Source organism: Haemaphysalis longicornis, unplaced genomic scaffold, assembly GCF_048455015.1.
Source record: "Haemaphysalis longicornis isolate Haplotype H1 unplaced genomic scaffold, Haemaphysalis longicornis Haplotype H1 scaffold_6, whole genome shotgun sequence".
NCBI classification, from domain to species: domain Eukaryota; kingdom Metazoa; phylum Arthropoda; class Arachnida; order Ixodida; family Ixodidae; genus Haemaphysalis; species Haemaphysalis longicornis.
The window spans coordinates 85717921-85740793 of NW_027526407.1; the positions used below are offsets into that span (position 1 = coordinate 85717921).

The 22873-nt window shown below is 47.5% G+C and overlaps 1 protein-coding gene across 1 annotated transcript in view; it reads left to right on the forward strand.

The window, feature by feature from the left end:
- The first annotated feature begins 345 nt into the window (after window positions 1–345).
- The window catches only part of LOC144143111 (retinol dehydrogenase 5-like), a 32381-nt gene continuing 9853 nt past the window's right edge, over window positions 346–22873 (forward strand). Inside the window, exons 1-3 of the mRNA XM_077674917.1 lie at window positions 346–565; window positions 8872–9075; window positions 11178–11360. Of these exons, the coding sequence (XP_077531043.1) occupies window positions 346–565; window positions 8872–9075; window positions 11178–11360 (607 nt within the window). The remainder of the gene's footprint in view (window positions 566–8871; window positions 9076–11177; window positions 11361–22873) is intronic.

Here is a 22873-nt window from a genome sequence, read left to right on the forward strand (position 1 = left end):
ATTATTTTTGGTGCTCCTGTGGCATCGCTAACTAAACTAGATTCTTTTTGGCAAACCCAATAAGTGGGTATGTTACATTTTCTGTAGACAATCACCATCATTTCACTATCATTATTATCATCACCATGGCTGTTTCAGGCCCTCCACTGTGACCATAGAGGTGGGCGCTGGCTGTTGCATTTCAGGGTCTCTAAAAGCAACTAACGCCATCCATCCAGCCGAAACAAGAAACGCAGTTGGGTATAATTCCTAAGGAAAGAGGAAGACGAGGTCTGTTTCCCTGCTATGCGCTTTAGTCCGCCTTAGAGCGCCCGGTGCGCATTTGGGGCGGACGACGGCCGAAACATGAGTGATCACGGCAGCGCCCGCGACCGTCTCCTCGGGATGCTCGTGTTGTCGACTCTCACCTTTGTCGTCATGACCATCACGCCGCCTATACGCTTCATCGTGAGCTTTATCTCGAACGTGGTCTTCTCTGTGGTCATCGGTTTTCACCTGGCTGAGCTCGTCGAACGGAAGTACCGCAAGGAAGTGCGTCTCAAACACCCCACTGTGTTCATAACAGGTAAGGCGACAGCGATGAGTGATTAGTTTTCTGTGCAACCAGTGACCATAGAACTGCACATCTCTGCGGGGGTTCTCATATAAACAGGGTTGTGACTATCAACCCGGCAACCGTGAGATATACAGACAGAAAGTTGTCATGGCAGTCGTCTCTGATTGGCTAAGCACGCTGCACGTAGATTCTATGGGATAAATGTACCTACAAAGATGTGTTTGCAGATCCCCCTGTGGCGCTGTGATATCGTACTTGGTTTTAAACGAAAAGGCTCAGGTTCAAGTCCGAGATTGCGATGTTTTTTTTTTAACTTTAAGAATTTTTCAGCCATCGTGATTTTGTTAATGCATTTTTATACTTTGGGTTTTACAATACCAACAGATCGACGCACAGGGCTTCTAGAATTAGTTTAATTCGTTGTATATAGGTTGTGTTGTGTGTCGTTGGGCTGGGTTAGATTAGGTTTGCTGCATTAGGGCTGGATTAGGGTAGATTATGACGTGTTGGGTTAGTTGGGTTACGAACATGCTTGCTGTATAGTTATTAATTCGGGAAAACACCTAATTTTCAAACATTTTTGGTTACCCCTTTTCTAAAACAGTGTTTAGATAACTGTATAAGTTACATATATCAATAAAAAAAGTTCAATATCTGAACTGGCCTGTGATAAAATTAGAAATATCCACAAAATTGTTGCCGGGCATTTACCTCTCTCCCGAGTGTTAGTTTTAAAAAAATCACCAATAGTGAGCTCGTACACCGTAATAAAAATGTGCTGATAAAATTTAGAGCCATTTGAAACCGCAGCTTGACACGGCGTTGATATCCCCTGTTAAGCCTTTGAGGTCGTCGGGGGTGTCATTTGGACACCAATTCTTCTCGTGCTTTTAAAGGAGTCGCAGAGTGGCGTTTGTAAAATTTGTTTTGTGCGTTTGGATGAGTGAAATTCATTTGAAAAAAAAAAAACCAGTGGGATATCTCAATCAGTAAGGCAGAATTTGGGGGATCTCTTAAAACACCCAGTTTGCTCTGCAATGCAGATGCACGCCAGTAGTGTTTGTTAAATCAAAACCCCTAACTACTCTTTGGATATTCTTACGGGCTACATACATCAGCAAAAAGGACTTCGATACCTCTCCAGGTCGGCGAGATAACCCCAAATTTTCCAGGACACAATTTACCACTGTTTGTGTGAAAGATCCCTAGGTGGTCAAAATTAATCCGGAGCACTCCCCTACGGCGTGCCTCATCGCCTGCGTTGCGTCGGCGCGTTAAACCCTACAATCAATCAATTAAGAGTACAGTTCCCGACAATCCCGCCTTATCGAGCCCGTGCGCCATGATAGAAATGTCCTCACGAAGTTTCAAATTTTCAAGGGTAGCAGTTCTGGCTGGGTGTTGATGGGTCCATCAGCCAGTGTACCGGGCACCTGTTTTTGTAGGTATAGATTTTTCTCAACGTGGGCGTCTACAGAAATAGTTGAAACGTGAGGTAGCAACTGCATGTTAATGGGTACGTCAGCCAGCGTTTTGGGCACTTCTCTTCATAGGTATACATTGTTCTCAACGTGGGCGTCAACAGAAACAGTTAAAACGTGAGGTTGCAACTGCATGTTTTTCTTCAGAGTGACCGCGTAGATGGCGGGAGACAATATGTGGATTTAAAAAGTAGATATACAGAATGCACCAAGAATGAAAGCAACATCACGGCATCGCTGATAAAGCCAACATTCAAATAGCCTTGGTGCCTATCTTAGATGTTAATCGAGATCACTTTACGAGGAGGCAGCCCCTCAGACTTCAACACGGAGCAAGAATATATAGGAAAGGAAACGCCATTGCGGCAGGCGCGACCAAGCGACCAGATAATGGGTCTATTCGTTTCACCTGCACCGCGTGAACCAGTTCAGGCGGTGCCGCACTTCGCCGTTCGTTTCAGCGGCGCAGCTCGCGGCACCTGAACAACGCCGTTCGATTCACCGGTGGTGCCGACGGGTGCAGGACGGGTTCATGGCTTTGCCTGCACTCCCTGCCGAGGAGGTAGGCGGAAGCAGACGAAAAATGTGCAGGTCTGGTTCCGCCCATGGCGGAACCCGCTTTGCACCGCTGCGAACTGGTTCAAGAGGTGCAGGCTGAATCGAATAGACCCAATGTCACAATGATAACTACGGCAACCTACGGAGCTCCGGAGCTCTGGCGGCAAACAACTTGACAGCGGCAGCGGCACCTGGTAGAATGTAGTAAAAGAAATACTGTTTGCAGCATTCACCGCAACGCGTGAATCGCTATGCGCTCGAGGTGCTACACGACACGGCGACGGAACGCGCGTTTATCTCGGACGTAGCACGCGCGCGCGCGTGCGCACGTCATCGTACCGCAACGTCGGTGATGCTGGCACTTTTCAGTGCACTGTCGCATAACCAATAAATTGACCGGTGCACTCAACTTGCCTCCAGCGCATCGCACGCGAGATAAGGCCATGCGTTTACAGGTTTTACATTTATTTCCATCTACAGGTTTGTAATTTGGGCTTGCTGCTCGCAAGATAGCTTACGCATTAAAAGAAAATTACCCTTTTATTCGCTCATACCGGCCGATTTAAATTTGACAGAAAATTAATCGCGAAGGCGGGCTCTTCAACCAACGGAAGCGCAGAAGAGCGCACACACTCTCGCTTTGGCCACGGATTAGAGAGTTTTAGCTGACCGTTTCTGACGGTCCGCTCCGCTCGGATAGCAAGCGGGAGCTCCATTGCGCATGCGTGGCGCGCTAGGGCGCTAGCGGTGATACCGGAGCGGGGCACCGTTCCGCTAACCGGGGCGTCCTAGCGGACCGTCGCAGCAGCTTAGGCTTCCGCGCTGAATTCCAGCATGGCTGCCCTGCGAGGCGAGCGCATTACGGCGAACTCCGTTTCGCCAGTTACACGAGCGACGAAACCGCGAAAGCGCTTCCGAATAGGCTAAGGTGCCACACACTTCAACGCTTCAACGAGGTTTAGAAAGCAAGCAAAAAATTCCGACCGAAGCGCGGAGCTACTTCTATGCAGCTCCAAGAAAGGCAGCCTTGTCTTGGCTATTCCTAAGCTTATCGCTTCTTTTAAATTATTTAGAACCATTGTACCGTGTCTGTGACTACATTATAGAAAAGAGGCTAAAAGAGGCAAAAAACGCGACGTTTTCATTTACTTGAGGGACCAAATACCAATTCTTATGCTTCCTTTTGGATGAAGTTTTGGTTTACACACGCGCAGGAAAAGACCAGTCACGCGAATCATTCCGCGTCGCGTGAGATACGCTTATCGCTTAGCTAAACGCCTTTCTGCTACTGACGCTCCGGTTGTTCTAAGCGGGTCGTAGGGAGCAGCGGAGCGTCCAAAACAGTCAGCTAAAACTCTCTAATGTGTCGACGGTCCGGCGAAATACCGACGCGATGCCGCGGCCGGGTTGGACTGGGCGAGCGCCAAGACAACGCCGCCTGTATTAACATTGCCTGACGCGTCGCGCGCTTTTCAATGGGAAGGGTAGGAACGCTTAGTTCAGGCACTGATCCGCTATGTGGCGCGTGCCGGCGGACATCTCGCCTTACGTCACTGCTCGCGAGTCGCGAACGCTGCACCCACTTCTACGACGTGTGTCTGTCAGATTGCCTGTTGGGCTTCAAGGGTCGTTTCGCTTACATCTTAGCCACGACGGGGCGCTAGTTCTGTGGCGCACTGGGGATCTCGTTCAACGTGTCGCTCGCTTCATACTTGCTGCATTTTTCCAAAGATAAAGACGGAGGCGGACAGAATTAGTGTAAGAACATACTGATTGTCGGGTAGACAGATAGCTAACAGAAAAAGGATATTTTCGGATGGGGCAGCCATTATTTTACTGATATTTTTCTTTCTGGAGTATTTAGATAAGAAAAAATTGCGTGCACGTTTTTTGTTCAGGCGCTCACTTCTACGATTACTTTCCAAGAATATCACGTGCTTGTAAACTTCAGAAAATTATAGGAAACAAAAGGATAAGCAGCTGGGATCCCGCCACGCTGTCCTGGCGCTTCTACAGTACGTCCTCAATTTTAGAAGTGCGTACCGATGCGGAGTGCGAACAGCGGGGTCAAAACAATACCTAAATGCGGAGGGGATAGAGGTGGGATGCCCCACTCAGAAAATTTCAGGGCCTGTGATCCGAGTAGATAAGCGCGCAAAGCCGGCATCAGCCTGCGAAGGGATTTTGCTTCGTGACAAAGGAAGTTTTATCAGTGACAGACCAAGACAGACAGGCATGGTGAAAAACAAGAAGGCGTAGGAGCGCCGCCTCGGGAACGCTAAACAAACTTTCCACTATTTTGCATAGTTTCCGAGAAGCGGCGCTGGCTGGCGGACACGAAAGCACGCTGGAAGGCTACGGAGCGGGGAAGGGTAGGAGAGAGCAACAGGAGAGTGGCTGTTTGGCCATTTTTCGCTCACGCGTTAGGCATTGTTTATACAGGCGGCGTTGGCCAAGAGAACGCGCGCCGGCCGTGGTGATGACCACTCACTTCCTTCGCTTGCCGCCAGATGCCGGACACTTGACGCTCACCAAGTGCTTGTGATGTTATCAGGCTGCCCCAGGAGGCTCAGTTTCCCCTCCTATTTTATTCTTGCTCCGTGGTCTTCAATCCAGTGTCGTGGTTTATTCCTGGACTAGCACCACATATTCCCCTGGTGAGCCCGGGGAAACATTATTGCGTAGAAATTGCCATAGCAATGCAGCCGCTACGTTGGAATTGAAAGCGTTATAATCGCCATGACAACCACGCGAGGAGGCGCAACGAATGGGGGAGAGGTGATGTTCGCGCCATACTGTGGCTCTTGATTTTGCCCTTCCCCCTCCCTCCTCCTCATGCGACCGCCGGGGCCCTTGTTTGACCCGACCGGGGCGCAGCTAACGCAGCCAGGCCAGGCCAGTGTACCAGTAAAGAGGCCAGCTCAAATTGCGCTTGAATCTTTTATTCCCTCAAAGTGCGCGAACGCGGCGTGCCGTGAGAAACACTGATACGCAGTACAATACAGAGTTGTCGCCAAGCAAGCCGCACGCACGGCACAAGTCCTATTCTTCAGTTCAGCTTAACGGCATTCGAACACCTTTCGCTACCACGATTAAAAAAAAATTTTTAGTTGCGATCAGCCTTGGTGTTCCTGGCGTCTCCCTGTCTGCGCCGTAATGTCCGAGAAAGCCCGCACTGTAAATCTCCCACAGCGTGAGATGTGTGCGTTCTCTTTGCCGGACAGCAGCGGTGGCCGCGGTGACCGTTATCGCCATGGAGGGTGGTTATCGCGCCGGCGCGCCCACAGCCGCGCCGAGGAGAATAGGGGAGAGGCGGAGAGAGAAAAAATTAGCAGTGGCCTGGAGCGGCCTTGCCAGGATATACGTAGCGTGACTTAGGGTTCAGCAATCCAATTTAAATACAATCCAGTCCAGCCCAGTCCGGTCCAGTCCTGTCACTGCTCCTCGCGCATGCGCAGCACGGCTCTCCAGGAGCCACGAGAAACGGCTATCAAACGGCTCCGCGCAGCGTCAGCCCAGTCCGGTCCAGTCCAGTCCAGTCCTGTCACTGCTCCTCGCGCATGCGCAGCACGGCTCTCCAGGAGCCACGCGAAATGGCTATCAAACGGCTCCGCGCAGCGTCAGCCCAGTCCGGTCCAGTCCAGTCCAGTCCTGTCACTGCTCCTCGCGCATGCGCAGCACGGCTCTCCAGGAGCCACACGAAACGGCTATCAAACGGCTCCGCGCAGCGTCAGACTTGGCTACTGAGCAACGAAGACACACAGCTGGGAACGCGCCGGCGCCAGTGGGTCTGCCGCGCCTATGACGTCACTGCTCTGGACTGCGCAGATCGGCAAATGTGCAGACTCAATTCTCTACACACCCGTACTCAAATCCAATCCAATTGAATCCAATCCAATCTAATGCTCCTCGCGGTTGCGCAGCGCGGACCTTGAGGGTCGACGCGAAACTGCTCAACCTCAGCCAGTGTAGCTTACGCTACAAAAGTGACAGTAGAAGTCTTTCCCCGAGGCAGTTACATTTAGAGGAATAGCAAAACCGAAACTAACAAAAAGTAACATAGGCCTGATTTTACAGCGTCGTTCTTAAACATAAGTGGGGAGGGGGTGCCCTCCTGGCGTTCGTTGTTATTTATATCACGGGTAAGAATCCAATGAGCGTAATTTTATTTGCTTTCATGCGTAGCTGATTATATTTTGGGGGTGTGAGGCTGCTTTTCTGATGAAGGCGACTGGCGGGAACGCCCATGTGTCAAGGTTTCGGTGCGCGTCATGGAGGAAAGAAAAGGTTAGGAGAGGCCCTGACGTCACATTTGTGAAGCCGCGCACGCCATGTCGATGAGCCCCCTGAGCCCAGTACCCTTCCCCATTCTCCTCTGGGGTTTCCGGTTTGATAACAGCTTCGCGGTACGGACGGCTCGCGAAAGCGAACGCAGACGACGGGAGCAGTGTGTTGGTACGTACCGCACAGCGGCCTTTGTGCGTTACGTCTCAGTTGCGAATTTCGCTTCGCTTCACGACGAAGAAACACACAGCAAGCAAAGCACCGACTGTGGCTCTCGCCAACGCTGAGCGGGAAGGCTTTTACCGGCAGCAGCCGGCGGCGGCTGCTGCTCGCTCTGCTGATCTCGAGGTGACGCCAGGGCCGCTGCGGCCGTGATACGAGTTGGGGCCACCTCCAACGGCAGAGTTATCAAACTGGCCTAACCTAAAAACGTTTGCCGTAGCGACTGCACATTTTTTCAAGCGTAACGAGGCAGCCAGAGTCAAAGTGCAGTAAAACATTATCCGTGGCATTTGGCCAAATTTAGCAGCCGCAGCCGTAAAAAACTAGGCAATGCTGTCTATGGGCTCAACAAAAATGACGTCACTTCCTTCATACATTTAGAAAGGCTTTGAGATGCTGGGGCCTCTCCTGAGTATTCTTTCCTCCATGGCGCGCGTTGACGATCTCAAGTTGGTTAAAATTTACCCGGAGCCCTTCACTGTGGCTCGCCTCATTGTTCGTGTGTAGCTCTGGTGCGTTAAACCTTACAATCAAAAAACCTTAAAATTGTAGTTTGCAGTCCGTGGTCCATTTAAGGGGAACTACACTGTTTACATTCCCATAGGACGTACTAGTTAATGACCCACAGCCTTAAAAACCAACGTTCACCAATACGAACAGTCTTGCAAATACATACAAATGTTCGCAACCGCCTATTTTTGAAGTGTTTGGCTTATCTACAATCGAACCTCGTTATAACAAATTATTATCGGGGAAGCAAATTATTTCGTTATAACCGATATTTGTTATAGCAGTACATGTATAATTCGGCTATAACAAATCGACAATCTGGCTCGAGGCTATAGAACCTACTATATTTTTTGAGGCTTAGAACCTACTATACACAAGGTAATCCTTACCTTTCTCCGTGCTGCATTTCGAGCTCAATGAAACGGAACATGAGTATGTGAAATTACAACAGAACAGAGCCCACTTGACAAAACAGGACTCCGTCCTTATTTATTTGATGAAGGATGTGGTCTTCATCTGGTGGATACATACAGCACTGAGCAGGATGAAGATTTTCAGTGTCCACGAACAAAAGGTCCTCTATACTTCTGTAGTTTAGAACTAAAGGGGTATTTTCCAATTCGCTTCTCAGCCTCCTGATAAAACATTTCTTTTTTGATATCCGATATCGCGTGGCTCTCATGGTTTCAGCTTTCTTATAAAAATAAGTGTCATTGATATAAATCGTGACCTACCAAAGGCTGTATTTAATTCGCTGTAGCCGATAATTCACTATATCCGTGTTCGTTATTACGAGGTTCAACTGTACTAAAATAAATACACAAATGCCTCACTTGCTAGACCGCTAGCGTCATCTAGAGAAGGCTAAATAAACCAAAATGTGTAGCTTCTTTATTTTTGTTTAAATAAAGAATTCATACATTTAAAAAAGGCAAACTAGTCCACGAGGAACAGTTGTGTGGATCTGTAAATCTTTCGTATTGACGCACGATGCTTTTTTAATCCTTCGGGTCATGAAATATTTAAGTCCCACAGGAATGTGATCAGGTGAGTTCTCCCTAAACTATAAGGTCTGCAGGGAGGACCTCTGACCGAAACGTGAGAACAGCGTGAGGTTCATGCAACGTACATTTTGTGGCAACAAAGACTTTTACTATGACGACACTTATGCTATGACTGCGTGGCTATGAATTGGGTCGTAAACACGCATTGCTGTATTATTGGTTGCGCATTGCGTTTCCCAAACGTTTCTCACCGCAGGCTGTGACAGCGGTCTCGGGCTGCACACAGCGCGGCGCCTCACCGAGCACGGCTTCGAGGTGTTCGCCGGCTGTCTCGATCCCAGCTCAGACGGGGCGTCCATACTGAAGGAGTTGCACGCCACCATAGTTCCCATCGACTACCTGGACGAAGACAGCATCGTCCAGGCCTACAAGACTGTCACGGCGGCGCTCGGCGAAAAAGGTGGGGCCGTACTGTCACGTGTTCTGGTATACCAAAACGCAAGTCTGAAATCCCAACAGGAATACCGGAAACACCTAGCAAGAATTCCTGTCGTACGACAGGAAGCTTTGTTTCGACAAGAGAAATCCTGCTGTTACGACAAAGCTACCAGTTGTTACGACACAGATCTGTCGTAACGACAAAGACAATTTTCTTAAAGACGAATGTTTCTGTAGTCACAACAGAACTGCCATTTACTGTACTCTTTACAATTTGCAATTACATTCAAACCGTGTGCAACTACTGATGGGTCATCATGATGACGACAAGACAGGAGTTCGACACGACGGAACATCACATTCAGGACAGGAATGCCACACACGACATAACAGTAGAATCACGACATGACAAGTCTACGACAAGACAGTAGGACACCCGAAAATACGACAAACTACACAAATTTTTCTTGTCCTTTTCGACTGGGGTTCCGTTTGAGCACATAATTAATTTTAATAAGTACTACTCTCCTTGTCGCACGGAAACCACCGCCATCACAAACCCTTGTTAGACAGGCGTCAGGTAAATAACCGTTGGCTGCTGCCTGTCATAATCCTGTGCTTGGGAATATTTCGCTGTATTTTCACTAGGTGGCGCAAGCTTGGCTAAGGCGCCCGATTTAAAGCTGGGATTTTTAAACGTGGCGCCGTGCACATGGTTTGTTGTTGCCTCACTGTATATTGACTAGATGGCACGAGTTCCCCTAACTTCCGCTTAGAGGTAAGGTCGGTTCATGGCCAATTTGTTGCCTTCCTTTTTTCCGACCTCATAAATAGCAGAGTTACACCCGAGGCGTGAGGAAACAGCAGTAGTCAGTCACATTTCGCCGCTACACTAAAACGATGAATTCACTAAGTAGTGATGTACTGTTATTTACACGTCCTTACAACTGACCACGTCCCCGTAGTTCTTTTAGATGCGACGCATCTCTTTCACTCGCCTTGTCCCTCCGGCGTCGTCCGGCGTAGTCCGCATCCCTCCCCCATTCTCCTCGCCGCGCTAGCTGCGCGCTAGCGCCGCTCTCACTGCAGCGCCATCTGCGTGTTAGCGCTCGCCGGCGGTTGCTCCGTCGCCGTGCCAGCTGTGCGTTGGTGCGGGTTAGCGCGCAGCTTGCGCAGCTTGCGCTCGGTTAACACATGCGCATGCGCTGCTATGCGCTGCTCTCTCATTCCGCTGCATATACACGCGGTAACTGCGCCGCTCCGCTCAGTTGTTCCGCCGCCGCTCCGCCGATGATATCCTTCGATGAACACCGATGATTTGAACGGAGACTAACCGGCCTGCTATCGCGATGGTCGGCGCAACCGTAACAAGCACCGGCCACGCCGATAAACATTTACACCATCTCCCCGCGAGGGGAACCATGGGGTAGATGCGACGCATCGGGGGTGAACATGCTGCGTAAAATATGGACACACAACAACATTGGACACGCTAACATAACGGAAACGCAACGGAAACCCCCGATGCGTCGCATCTACCCCATGGTTCCCATCGCGGGAAGATGGTGTAAATTTGTAATTACAGGCAGCGCTTTTCATGGCCGTTTTTCCTTTGTACGCAGCTACTGACAAAGAAGGAACAAAGTTATGATAATTTGCGCCGTACTGCTATAATCCGTGCCTCGAATGACAGCCACCCTTGGGGACATTCCAAGAAGCGGCATTAAAAAAATATCCATAGCGCAGAGTCTAGCTACAGCATGAACTGAAGCACCCTTAATAAATTCCATGAGTGTAGTGAGGGTTTCATGTGCATGCACAGGAAGCAAGGAATGTGTATTCATTAAGGGTAAGCAGGTGCAGTCCGGTCAAGAAAACGCGAACACAATTTCAAGCGTGGCATTGTTGAGCTCGAATTATTTCGCTTTTTGTTTTCCGAGGCTTGTGGTCATCCCACCACCAAGTGACAAGCAGCATAAATTCGCCCGTTGTTATCTTCCTCCCACGTTTAAACGTTGTGTAGTATGAAATAGAGAGTACTGCGCCGTTTCTTGCAGAAGTTCTGTGGACTTCATGTATGTTTTTTTTCACTTAAACCCTGAAAATCAACGTCACGGCACGCAGAGCTGTGGGGCATTGTGGCCAACGCGGGCGTGACCAACTACGGGGAGCTCGAGTGGATGTCGTATGACGAGCTCCGTTGGGTGGTCACCGTCAACGTCACCGGCACGATACGGTTCGTCAAGGAGGGGATACCGCTGCTCAGGAAGAGCAGAGGCCGCCTCATCATCATGTCCGGCGTCCAAGGTAGGGCCGTTGCTTCCATCATCATCATTAACGACAGCCGGAGGCCAGTGCGTACCGATTCCCTGTCCAATCACCCTCCCCGCGTTCTTGACATGCGTCAGCTGATTGTGTTTTTAAACACGGTAGTCTTCCTTGGGTTACTTTAATGCAGAAATTCTGGTCTGTCTGTCTGTCTGTCTGTCTGTCTGCCTGTCTGCCTGTCTGCCTCTCTGCCTGTCTGTCTGTCTGTCTGTCTGTCTGTCTGTCTGTCTGTCTGTCTGTCTGTCTGTCTGTCTGTCTGTCTGTCTGTCTGTCTGTCTGTCTGTCTGTCTGTCTGTCTGTCTGTCTGTCTGTCTGTCTGTCGGTCCCTCGATTCTAGCACCCGGGCAAAATTAAAGCAGTTGCTGAACGCGAGATTTATAAGGGTTGAAAAACTGCGCATAGAAGACAGGACAATAAGGAAATGACAGGACGGGCGCGGCCTGTCCTTTCCTTAGTGTCTTATCCTTTATGCACTGTTTCTAGAATCCTTAAAATGACTCAACAACTAGCCCAACATCACGCTGTACCGAACGTTCATAAGCCCAACCAATTTCGAGACATCTAGATCTGGTGGCTGTGTTCGTACTTGTGAACATTGTTGAGAAAAAAACAAAATTTACGGCTATGACTTGATTACGTGACATTACGTGATATTTGCAGTGTATTTACATTAAAAAAGTTATGGATGCTTCATTTGAAAGACGCTCTTGGGAAAAGCGCGAAAAAACGACTACACGTAGAAAAGAACACAGGACAGCGCGCTGAAAATTCTTTTCTACGTGTAGTCGTTTTTCGCGCTTTTCCCAAGATGTATCACCAACTCGCCCAACTTTCAATTGTGAAAGACGCTAGTGTTCCTTGGGCTGATATGGCCAGAGCTCTTCGATGTAGGTAGTTGCGCAACTCCGCCTCAAAAAAGCCCCCCCACCCCCCCGCTTTGGATCGTACGTAGGGTGGCGGCCGCCGCGCGCACTATATTCAAAGTGAAAATTTTACGTTTAACTTTATTTTAAAGGGGCATATTTTTTTATTATTTTTGTAATTGCCTAAGTTATCGATTGTCCATTTAATTGCGGTTTCTTGTTGCGATAGTTTCTGCGTCTGCGCAACTGCCTCGAACGATTGGCGCTTGCGCGAGCACTTCGGCATAACATCGGTACCATAGGTCCGACCTGACTCACTAAATTTGCAGTTCTCGCTCGGCCTACAAAACACTGATTGCAAAACCTAATCCAGTAGCAGGTCAAGGGGCTCTAAATCTCATACCCAGCTTCCTCGCTCAAAATTACAACCTCTCGGGAACCTAGAAAAACCACTTTGGGAAAATGATATTTGGCATAAAGCTAGAAGTCAACGTGAAGATTAAAACGCTAAAAGAACATTTCAGGTTTCTGAATATGTTTTTGTGTAATTCGCTGTCAAATCTAAATCCCCATGCATTTCTATGGGATAGTTTCCATGGCTCCGGAACCCAGTCGCGCAACGTGCGCGACTTGAAACTGTGCACAAAGCAAGTATTCACCTCAAATATTAGCTGTGCAAAAGAAGATTTTCATTTCGCTAAAAAATTGCAGAGTAATCACTGTTGAAAGGACTGCCATGAGCGGGAAAGCTGCACATGCTTTAAAGTTTGCGTAAAGCTGCTGAAGCTAATTTTACCTCTTTTTTTGCCGCCGGAATGCCGCAGATGACGCGCAGCAGACGACAATGTGCAGGCGACAACGCATCTCGCTGAACAGAAGGTGGCATTTGTCTACTACTCTTGGTTCAAATGCACATGAAACGCTTGCGTGGTTGTACACGTTAGGCTTCTTCGGCACAACAAATTTACGTTAGTACCCAAATACCATTTTTCGCCCAAATCGTCGAATGGCGAACCGCGTTGTGTAGTTTATTTTGACATCAATACATGGCGCCGCTGTACAGGAAAAGCCAAAACAGTGAACCAATTGTAGAGCCCATTTTGGATGCATGGGGCCTAAGGGTTGTTTCGCAACTCCTATATCAAGTAACTCTAGATATGGCACATGAAATTTAGCCACTGCAGGAGCAGTGTTCATGAAGGAGTGTGGTGTCTTGGGAGGGAGCACCCGATCATTTCGCAATGACGAAACCGGCAGGCGCTTGAGGGCACTGCACGTTGGAGGAGTGCTGCGCCGGCGGTGACACCAGCCCGCCGCCCCCAGCATGCAGGTTGAACATGTAACGGCGCCGTGTGTCGCGCCGGTGAAATCGACAGGCTTGCATTAATACAGCTGCCTAGCTTCTCTGCCAAGTACACAGAATTTTTTCCTTGTATAAAAGCTTCATTTTGAGTGCAGCAATTTGCGCAAATGAAGCGAGGAGAAAGACAAGGATTATCCGCGAGTGTACTTGCGGTTAATTCTTGTTAGTCCTTAGAATCAATGCTACAACAGCACGGGCTTCACCTAAATGCGTTCTGTTTTTCACGGTGGTTATCAAGCTTAGTTTTTACCTATGTAGCATTATATTCGAGACAAATATTTTTATTGAGGAGGCTTTTAACCTGTAAGCTGCTCCCATACACGTAGTGCTTGCCAGCCGGATTTCTCGCAGTTTACGTTAAAAGATGCAACAAAATCCGTTGTATGGTATTACAGTATGAAGCCTTCTGATCTCCAAACAGAAACAAACGCGAAGCTCCAGCCGCATTAAAGGGAATATTTATAAAACACTTTAGCATATAGCGCGTGATCTGGCAAGGCACCTGCGTTGAGCTACAAATCACACTTCAATCTAAACGTGCCGGGCTTCGTCATCCGTGGGGTTCACACATTCACTTGCACCTTCTTAGTTTTAGGAGCTTCACTGTTTGTCGCTGAAAACGTTTTGCCTTTGTTTAGTGATTTAGCGTAAAAGGGGAACCTGAGCAGGACGTAGAACTTGACAGTTCGAAGAGAAAGCTCGTTTTTGTGACCAGGGCATGTGACACTGGTAAGATTGGCAGCTTGCATAAACACAGCTAAATCGGACATTGCTGCAGAACTATTCTTCCTTGTGGTGAAAAAATTAGCAATGGCTTAGCTCGGCTATGCCAAGATATACGTAGCGTGAGCTAAGGTTCAGCACCCGTACTCCAATTGGATTGGATTTCAATCCAACACAATCCAATTTAATCCAATCCAATCCAAATCAACTGCAATCCAAGCCAATTCAATCCAATCCAAGTCAATCCGATCCGATCCGATCCAAACCAATCTAATGTTTCTCGCGCTTGCGCAGAACGGCCCTTCACGGCACACACGAAACTGCTCAACCTCGGCCAGTGTAGCTTACGCTACAAAAAATATAGCGAAAAAGTTTTCCAAAGTGGTTATCAGGTCCGCAAGGGCAACGGAAGGATAAATGAGGCCCCCATAGTCAAATTGACAAATGAAGTCGTTGTGCTCATTGAGGCTAGCAGGTGCCCTTTTTGTCGTTAAGCGTTTGGGGCAAAGGGTACAGCCCATTCTATGCAGTATTCTACGGGCGCCGTATCTGGCAACGTTGCTATACCCGGTTACAACTTAAGAACGGCACCACCTCATGTAGTGTATCATTCCGCCGAAGCGCCGGACCTGTGACGTCAGTGCGCGCGCGTTTTGAAAGAGGATCGCGCTAAATTCGTGACATCATCTGCTTTTCTCACCGAGTTTGTTTGTCGTCACTGCAGTAATTTATAGGCAGATTAAGTCCTAAAAGTCATGGAAACGACTCGTGTCCGGTGTGGTTAATGTGTGCGTGCGCTGGCGGTGATTGCTATCGGTTGTTTATCTTGCGTCTCTCATTTCAGAACTGATCGATTGTCCACACCTCACCCCACCTATTCGTGAACGGCGCGAGATTTCGTAATTATGACATACGAATGAACAAATAAGTTTTAATATAGGACGTAAAAGAGCGAGTGCGTCATTAATTTATATGACTCACTATGTTACAAAGATCGATGCAGTTATGCGTACGTGAAGTACTCGATGTGCTGAAGCATTAATTTCGCGAGGTACGCAACATTATGCGTGTTTGACGACGACGCGGAGAACGATTTCAGATTTTTAGATTATGCTGATGGTTAATAACAATTGCATCAAACACTCTTGTGTTTAGTAATGTGTGCACAAAAGCCACGCCCATCGGAGGTGCACATAGGTAGCGCGTTGTTTGTAAAAAGGAAAAAAAAAATAACAGAATTGCTCCTTTCAGATCACGCGTGAAAAATAGCTTCGCTTCTGCTTCATTATTACGCGTGAGTTTATTACTGTCTCTTCCTGGTTATTGCTCCTTACATGTGCATTGTCTAAGCACTGCCGTCATTTCTACGACTGTCCTTAATATAGCACTGTTACGCGTTTTTTTACGCAGTCTTGACAAGAAAGCCTGCGGTTTACAGGAAGCGACCATGAAGTGTCTGCGCGTAAAAACCGTGCTTCACGGGGCTGCACATTTTTGGGAAAAAGCGCTTTTGCGATTCTGATCGAGTCTCGAAATGGATGGTAAATTCTCCATTCCTGAAAAATGCTCTTTCGCAGCTGCCATTGTAATTGCGATTTTCACAACGCCAATGTAGGTTATAACAGGCTATTTCGATCACTTCTTTCAGATTTTTATACGCCCTAACACACGGCATTTGGAGTATCATTTTACGAAACTGGGGAAAATGCCTGTACAGGGAAAATTTTTTGGCGTCATAGTTACAGCTCACCCTTTTATGCCCATTTGCTTGAATTTACATCTGCTGGGGCAAGCTCAAAGAAATCGCAGGCCAAATAGCAAAAAAGTTTGCTTTTCTCTTAATTATATGTGGGAGTGAATTATTCACACTTATAATTTGGCTAGAGAGCCGCCACTTATAAACAGCATTTGTTTTTATTCCCTTTTGCGCTGAAATGTTTATGAATGAAAAGTTGTAGTGTCTTCTACGCAAATTCAAGTTCCAAAACAAGGGCATGATGCAGACAGTCTCACTGACAGGCATACTCATGCGTACGAGCTTGAGGTATCATGGACACGAGCTTGAGGTACCAATTTACAAATATGAAAAGGTTAGAACCCAGAAACCTTAGCAGGCGCTTCCTCCTCCTCTCCGCCCCCCCCAAACTAAATTGGGCTAAAACGTGTTGTGTGGTTTTGACATGGAGCTTCCCTGAACAACAGAATGCAGAGTGCGACAGGTGATTCCCTGCAGGCCTTCCATCTGGATTTACCACTAGGGCACTACCACAGGTGTATGAAGACATTAACAGTGCTCGTACACAGTTTTGTTCAATGTTTCCTCCACATTATCACAATAACGCACTGCTAAGAACCTCGATATCTGACATTTCTCTCTGAAGTATGCTTTACAGTCCAGATGTTGAAACTTGAAACTCGGTCCTCTTTATCACATTAAAACAAAGTTGCATTCAATGACCTCCCCATGCCCGTAATATGAGTCACATTTTATCGTGTCTTACAATGAGCCTGAGATTATTATACATGCTTTCGTTATAAGCAGTGTACTCTACACGCACAAAAATAGCAACGGCTGCTTTTTTGATACCATTCAACACGACACCAAGCCAGGGATGTGTTGAAAAATTGCAACTGCACCGTAAATTGTAATTTTTTAATTACATATTATATACATTAAATTACACTGCAAGCTTTGACTTGAAATCACATAAAAGCACACCTGTAGTCAGGGTTAAAAGTACACATCCTCAGTGAAAACACAACATCCCATACGTGGCGCTGCCATGAGAAGTCCATTCAAGCACATAAGTAGCATATGATGCCACTTAGAACACTGCAGTGATTTCCCTTATACCGGACTTCCAAATGCTTCCGGTGCAAAGGGGCTTAGTGAGATTGTTATACAAGTCGTTTTTTGCCTCAGTACCTCGGCAACTCTTCATTGCCAGCAGTTTCAAATGAAATAAAATCAGCAAACAACGAGAAATATGGTTGCAGGTCACATAATGCTGCAAGACAATTTCAAGCTTATGCGCAGAAGGTTCCTATTCATCAGGCACAATGCCACAAATTAGATGCAAAGAGAACAAAACGACATGAGCACATTTTGTACAGCAGCCACTTATCGTAGCAGCCAATTAAAAAAAAATTCTGTACTGCCGCGAGGCACAGTCCTCTCGTTGAAGTTTGTCGCTGAAAGTTTCAGGCAGTCCGATAACTTAATCTGACAGCCTTGCCCTGGTGGTATTCAGCTTATCTTGTGCATTGTTGCAATATGTTGGCATTCGTTCCAAGGGCAGAAGAGTGTATTGTGGAAAGGTAGGGCACACATGGTAGCAACGTCAACAAATTTGTTGGTTCGACAGTAAATTAGCCTGCTAAATGTAGTCGTGCAGGCAGAACAGCCATTCTTATAAAAAAAGAGACTTCCTTAAAATTGTTGACTGCAAGCTTGGGCAGATGGTGGTTTCTCCCTGGTCGATGTAAAAATGAGCGGGAAGTTTTTCTGTTTTCTTTGCGTGCATTCCCCCGACAAGGCGCAAGCTCGTACTGACCTGTTTGCTTCCCCACAAACAGTACCACATAATGTAACGGGAAATTTATTTCTTCTTTGTGAGGGGATATTGACTGCATAAAGTGTCAGTGACAAGGGAGAGCAGAGCCAGACACTCTCAGCTTGTGCACTAATGTTCGTTTTGTGGGACAGTGATAGGATCCATGCGGACCCGGGACGTCAGTGGGGTGCCGCCCCGCAACACATGGCGGCATGGCACGTCTCAAGCTCACCTGGACCGCTTCTGCGTTACCAGGGACTTCTTGCAGTGGGTGGCTAGATGCGGTGTCACACGTCTTTTCTGACCATGGACTAGTGTCTTTCTCCATATTAATCAGTTTGGCTCGTGTGGAAAGAAAGACCAGCAATCGCCGGATAACGAATCCTGACGCTGTTCACAAACCCCAACGCGTTGAAAAGGTAAACAAGACCACTGGAAACCTTGAAACCAACACTGCAGACGTGGCCGCATGAAAATATTTTAAGGAAAGATTTGAGCGTGAGGCCACAAAGATAGGTAGGCGAAGGCAGCCGAGCATAAAGTTACAGAGCGTTGCCTCAATAATACAAGATTGTCTTTTCAATAATGCAAGATTGTGTCACCATCCCCCTTAGTTTTATGTTTCATGTTCCTCAGCCCTATGACCAGCCATGTAAACAACCTTGGTATTGTTCCAGAAAAGAAGTTGAATTCTGCTGCATAAAGCAAACATTGTGGGAGGATACACAGGTGGCAAGCTCGCTGTAGGCCAGACCGCTATTCAACATTTGGTGGGCTCTTAAAAGAGCCGTTTGGAGCTTCGGAGCTGAAGACTGCAGCATGGTAAGCCTCACTCCATTTGCTCGATGCCGGAGAGGTCGTCATCTGCACTCCCACAGCTGTCGTCGTCTTCCTCCTCCCTAAGGCTGATGATGATTGGCTCCACATGGTCACTGAACCCACGCGCCTCTCGGCACTTGTCCTCAATGCCAATGACGTGCTCAACAGCCTTGGCCCAGTTGCTTGGAGAAACATTCTCAGCTGCTGTGATAAAGAGCTTCCGCCCACTGTCAATCTTGAAGTCAGTGTTCAGCCTAGCAACTTCACCTTTCATCCGCGCCCAGATCAGCTCGATGGGGTTAAACTCGCAGTGGTACGGTGGCAACCTCAGAACGACGCACCCAGCCTTTTCTGCCGCGACATCAACCCTGAACTTCACAAACTGGTCTTTCACTGGCGCCACCAGTTCAAGAAGCTGCTTCTTTGTCATCGTTGCATCACACGGGATACCTTTTGATGTCGGCCAGGCTAGTATGTCAGGCTTGCGTGAGGACATGGTCGGGACAGTCTCCAGCCGCCTGGAATGGTAGGACGCGTTGTCCATGACGACAACACTACCCTGGGGCAGCCTAGGGAGAACAGAGTCAAACCAAGCCTCGAAAAGCTCGCCGTCCATTTCCTCGTGATAGTCTCCCGACTTCGTTCCTTTGAAGACGGACAGACAGCCGTCAACAAAGCCGTCCTCGTTGCCGATGTGGGTGACTATCAGCCGCGCTCCTCTTCCGGATGGCTGTTTGAGCCCAGTCGTCAAACCACGCAGGCAAGCGTCCTCAGACGTTTTCACTGTATCGTCCCTCCAAGCCTTCGTCACGGTGTGGCCAGCGTTTACCCAAGTTTCGTCTGTGTAGAACACCTTGCGGTGCTGCTGCCTGTACTCAGCGACCTGACGAAGGTACCGCTGCCGCCAAATCAGCACGTCCTGACGCTCGATCATCATCGAGTTTCGTTCGCGTTTCTCGAAGACGAAGCCGATGTCATTCAGGAGGCGGCGGATGGTCCACGTTCGAAGGCTGGGAAGATGCTCACTCCTCCGAAATTCTTCCGCAATCTTCTGTGCAGTAGGAGGCTCGTTGCGCCGGAAGAGGTCGTGCACAATGTTTCTCAGCGCGCACAAAGTGAAGCTGTCATACATCGCAGTGCGGCGTTTGCGGTTCTCGCTCCCGGGCCTTTTCCGCGAAGGTGTTGTCAGCTTCCCGTCCGTCGCCTTCGCTTTGGATTTGATGTCCAAAACCTTCCGAAAACTGACACCGGTGTACTCACTTGTCTTGCGGCAAGTCTCTTTCACGCCAACGTGCTGGTGCTTCCCTCGCAGCTTCATGTAGACGTTCAAAACTGTCTGCTGAACGTGGCTACAAAGAACAATGCCGATGCAGTTCTTCCTGTACAGATGCTTCGGCGTTGATGGGCTCTGAGGGGGCGGTGAACTCGCCCCAGATCGCAAACGCGACGAAGAATCTGGAGTCGAAGAAACAGTAACAAATGCGGCTGCAGGTGGTACTGCGTAGTCATGCTCCGCCAAAAAATCGACCTCGTACGAGACGTCCATGTTGGAGAATGAGATGGTGTAAAATGTGGGGACAAAAGTACAATGCGTGAAGCAAAGAGGCCACTATACGCTAACACATCGTAATTTAAAAGCTAGTGAATAATGCATGCGTGTGTAAAATACAACACGTAAGCCATAAAAAGTAAACTGAACTTTGTTATTTTTTCTTAATAATGTTTTGTTTTGTCATTTTTGCACCGGGTTTTGACTGGGAATGGCATTTTTTTATGATATTTTTACGTTTTGATACACGGTAGTTGTGGTAATGTATCTCACATTGAAATTTTAAAATCCCAAGAACATTAAGTGTACTTGTTTTGTTTTGGGGGGTTCTTTTATTTTGTGCTTCCAAAAACATTCGCAGTAACGCACTCTTTGCGCCGAGCGGAGGAACAGCCGGTTGCGGTGATGAGGTGCGAGGTGCCGTTCTTAAGTTGTAACCGGGTATAGCAAGGCGGCCTGAGCGGCTATCAGCAACGTCGCTGTCATGGTCGGCTGGGAGTAAAGCATTCAGGGCAGTTTCCGCGCCATCTAGGCTTCCTTTGTCCATCAGCTGATCTAATGCGGCGATGGGAGCTGGGCAGCGTTGCTCGGGTGTGGTTTTATTATGGCAAAGCAATGAGCTGGCTCTTCGGGACTGCAGTTTCCAGTCTTAAGCGGCTTTGCAAAGTTGTGGAAAGCGAGCGCTTTCACGGCTTATAAAAGCTGAGTGGGGTTGGGGTGGTCATTGTTTCCGTTCAGCTGCTGTATGTGAAACATACTTTGGTGCGTCCGGGAATGTGGTCGGAACGGCTTCACGTGAGAGATGTGGTCGTCCCCGAGGGATCTCGACAAGTTCGCTCTGAATCGTCGTTTTAAACGTGCGCTCAATGAAGCAAGGCTTAAAATGGCAGACAACACTACCTTCGTTGAGAACTTTATCTCCTCTTTTGATGTCCCACGACCAAATCTCGCACCGATCAGGCCCGGAACGCGCAAAAACGGAGTGTGTTTCCTTGCAGGACCGCCAGCCAATGTTGCATACCGGCACAAAGCAAGTGGTGTCTCTTTTTTTCTTTTCAGCGTTCCGCCATAGGCCTTACTAAGATGTCATGAGCACTACTGCACAACGTTCATGCCCAAAAGAACGCCAGTTAAAAAAACAACGTGCCAGCGGCTTACAGAATTCTTCAAGTGCGATGCTCCCCGAACAATTTACATCAGTAAAACCAGAAACTTCCCAGAACTACTTCCCAGAACTACAGAACTACTCCGACAGCACGACAACGCCATCCAAGATTCGGGAACTCAGTACAGTAAACTAGACGAATACCGCGAAAAAGTGGACCACTGTATCGAATTCGGGAAAGTGCAAATGATTGACACAAAAACGAATAACTTCAAAAAGGTCCCGTCGATCGAGTCATGGCACACTACTCGGGAGGAAAAGCAGATATTTACGTACCTTAACCCCCATTTATGTCGGAAACCGCCAACGCACCCCAGCAAAAAAAAAAAAAAAAAAACTGCAGAAATTCGGAGAATTATCTTCTAATGCGTAGCATTCTAATGCCGCCTGTCTTGAGTATGAGTTTTTTTTTCAGTCATATTTTTGGTTTTGTTTTATAAATAGTGTCTGACCAATTAGCTCCAATTACGCTTTTATAAAGATTAGTGGCGATACTTTCGCGAAATGTTCAATATTGCGGAAATCCCGGCATGTGTTATACATTTTGCCGATTTCCGGAATTATTTATATTTTTCTTATTTTTAAGTTTCTCAAAACTTCGCCCAACCAATTATATCAAATTATTTTACCATAAGGAATACGTTTGGAACTTTCGCGGAAACTGCGTTATTGTGGATCTGCAGGGCGTTACACTGTTCCCGATTTTCCGTAATTATTTTGTATTTTTCTTACTGTTTTATTTTTTTTTTTTCAAAATTTGGTTCGACCGATTATCTAAATTTACGCTATTATAGTCAGTACAGGTGGGACTTTAGCGAAATCTGCATTATTCTGGATATGCCATGTGGTATACGTTTTGACATTTTCCGTAATTTTTTTATAGTTTTATATTTCCTAGTTTTCCAAATTTTATTCGACAAATTATCTGAATTTACGCTATTCTAACGATTACATTTAGAATTTTCGCGAAATCTGGTTTATTGTGGAAATGCAGGGCGTTAAACAGTGCGCCATTTCTCGTAAATATTTTAAATATTTTTTTTATTTTTCAGTTTTCAAAATTTTGTTCGAGAAATTATCTTCATTTACGTTATTCTGACGATTATACTTAAAACTTTTGCGAAATCTGCATTTTTGTGGAAATGCAGGGTGTTACACGCTCCTGGCTGTGGGAGTACTCGGCCAAAAATGCTACGCATTAAAAAAAAACTTTCCTATTTGACTACTACTTTGCGTCAACGCTACATTCTGATGGAGGTGTCTAAGAGACAACGAAACATGGGGAACGCCTTGAATGAAGCCTTTGGTTATAGTATTTTATTTACTTTCATGCAAGTTTGCACCCATTTCTGACAGGGTTATGTTGAAGATGTCCAGATAAAAAAAGCCACGTCGCAACACAACACGAGAATGCCCGGCCTGGAAGCGCACTTTTTGCGCGTTCCTTGCCCGGCAG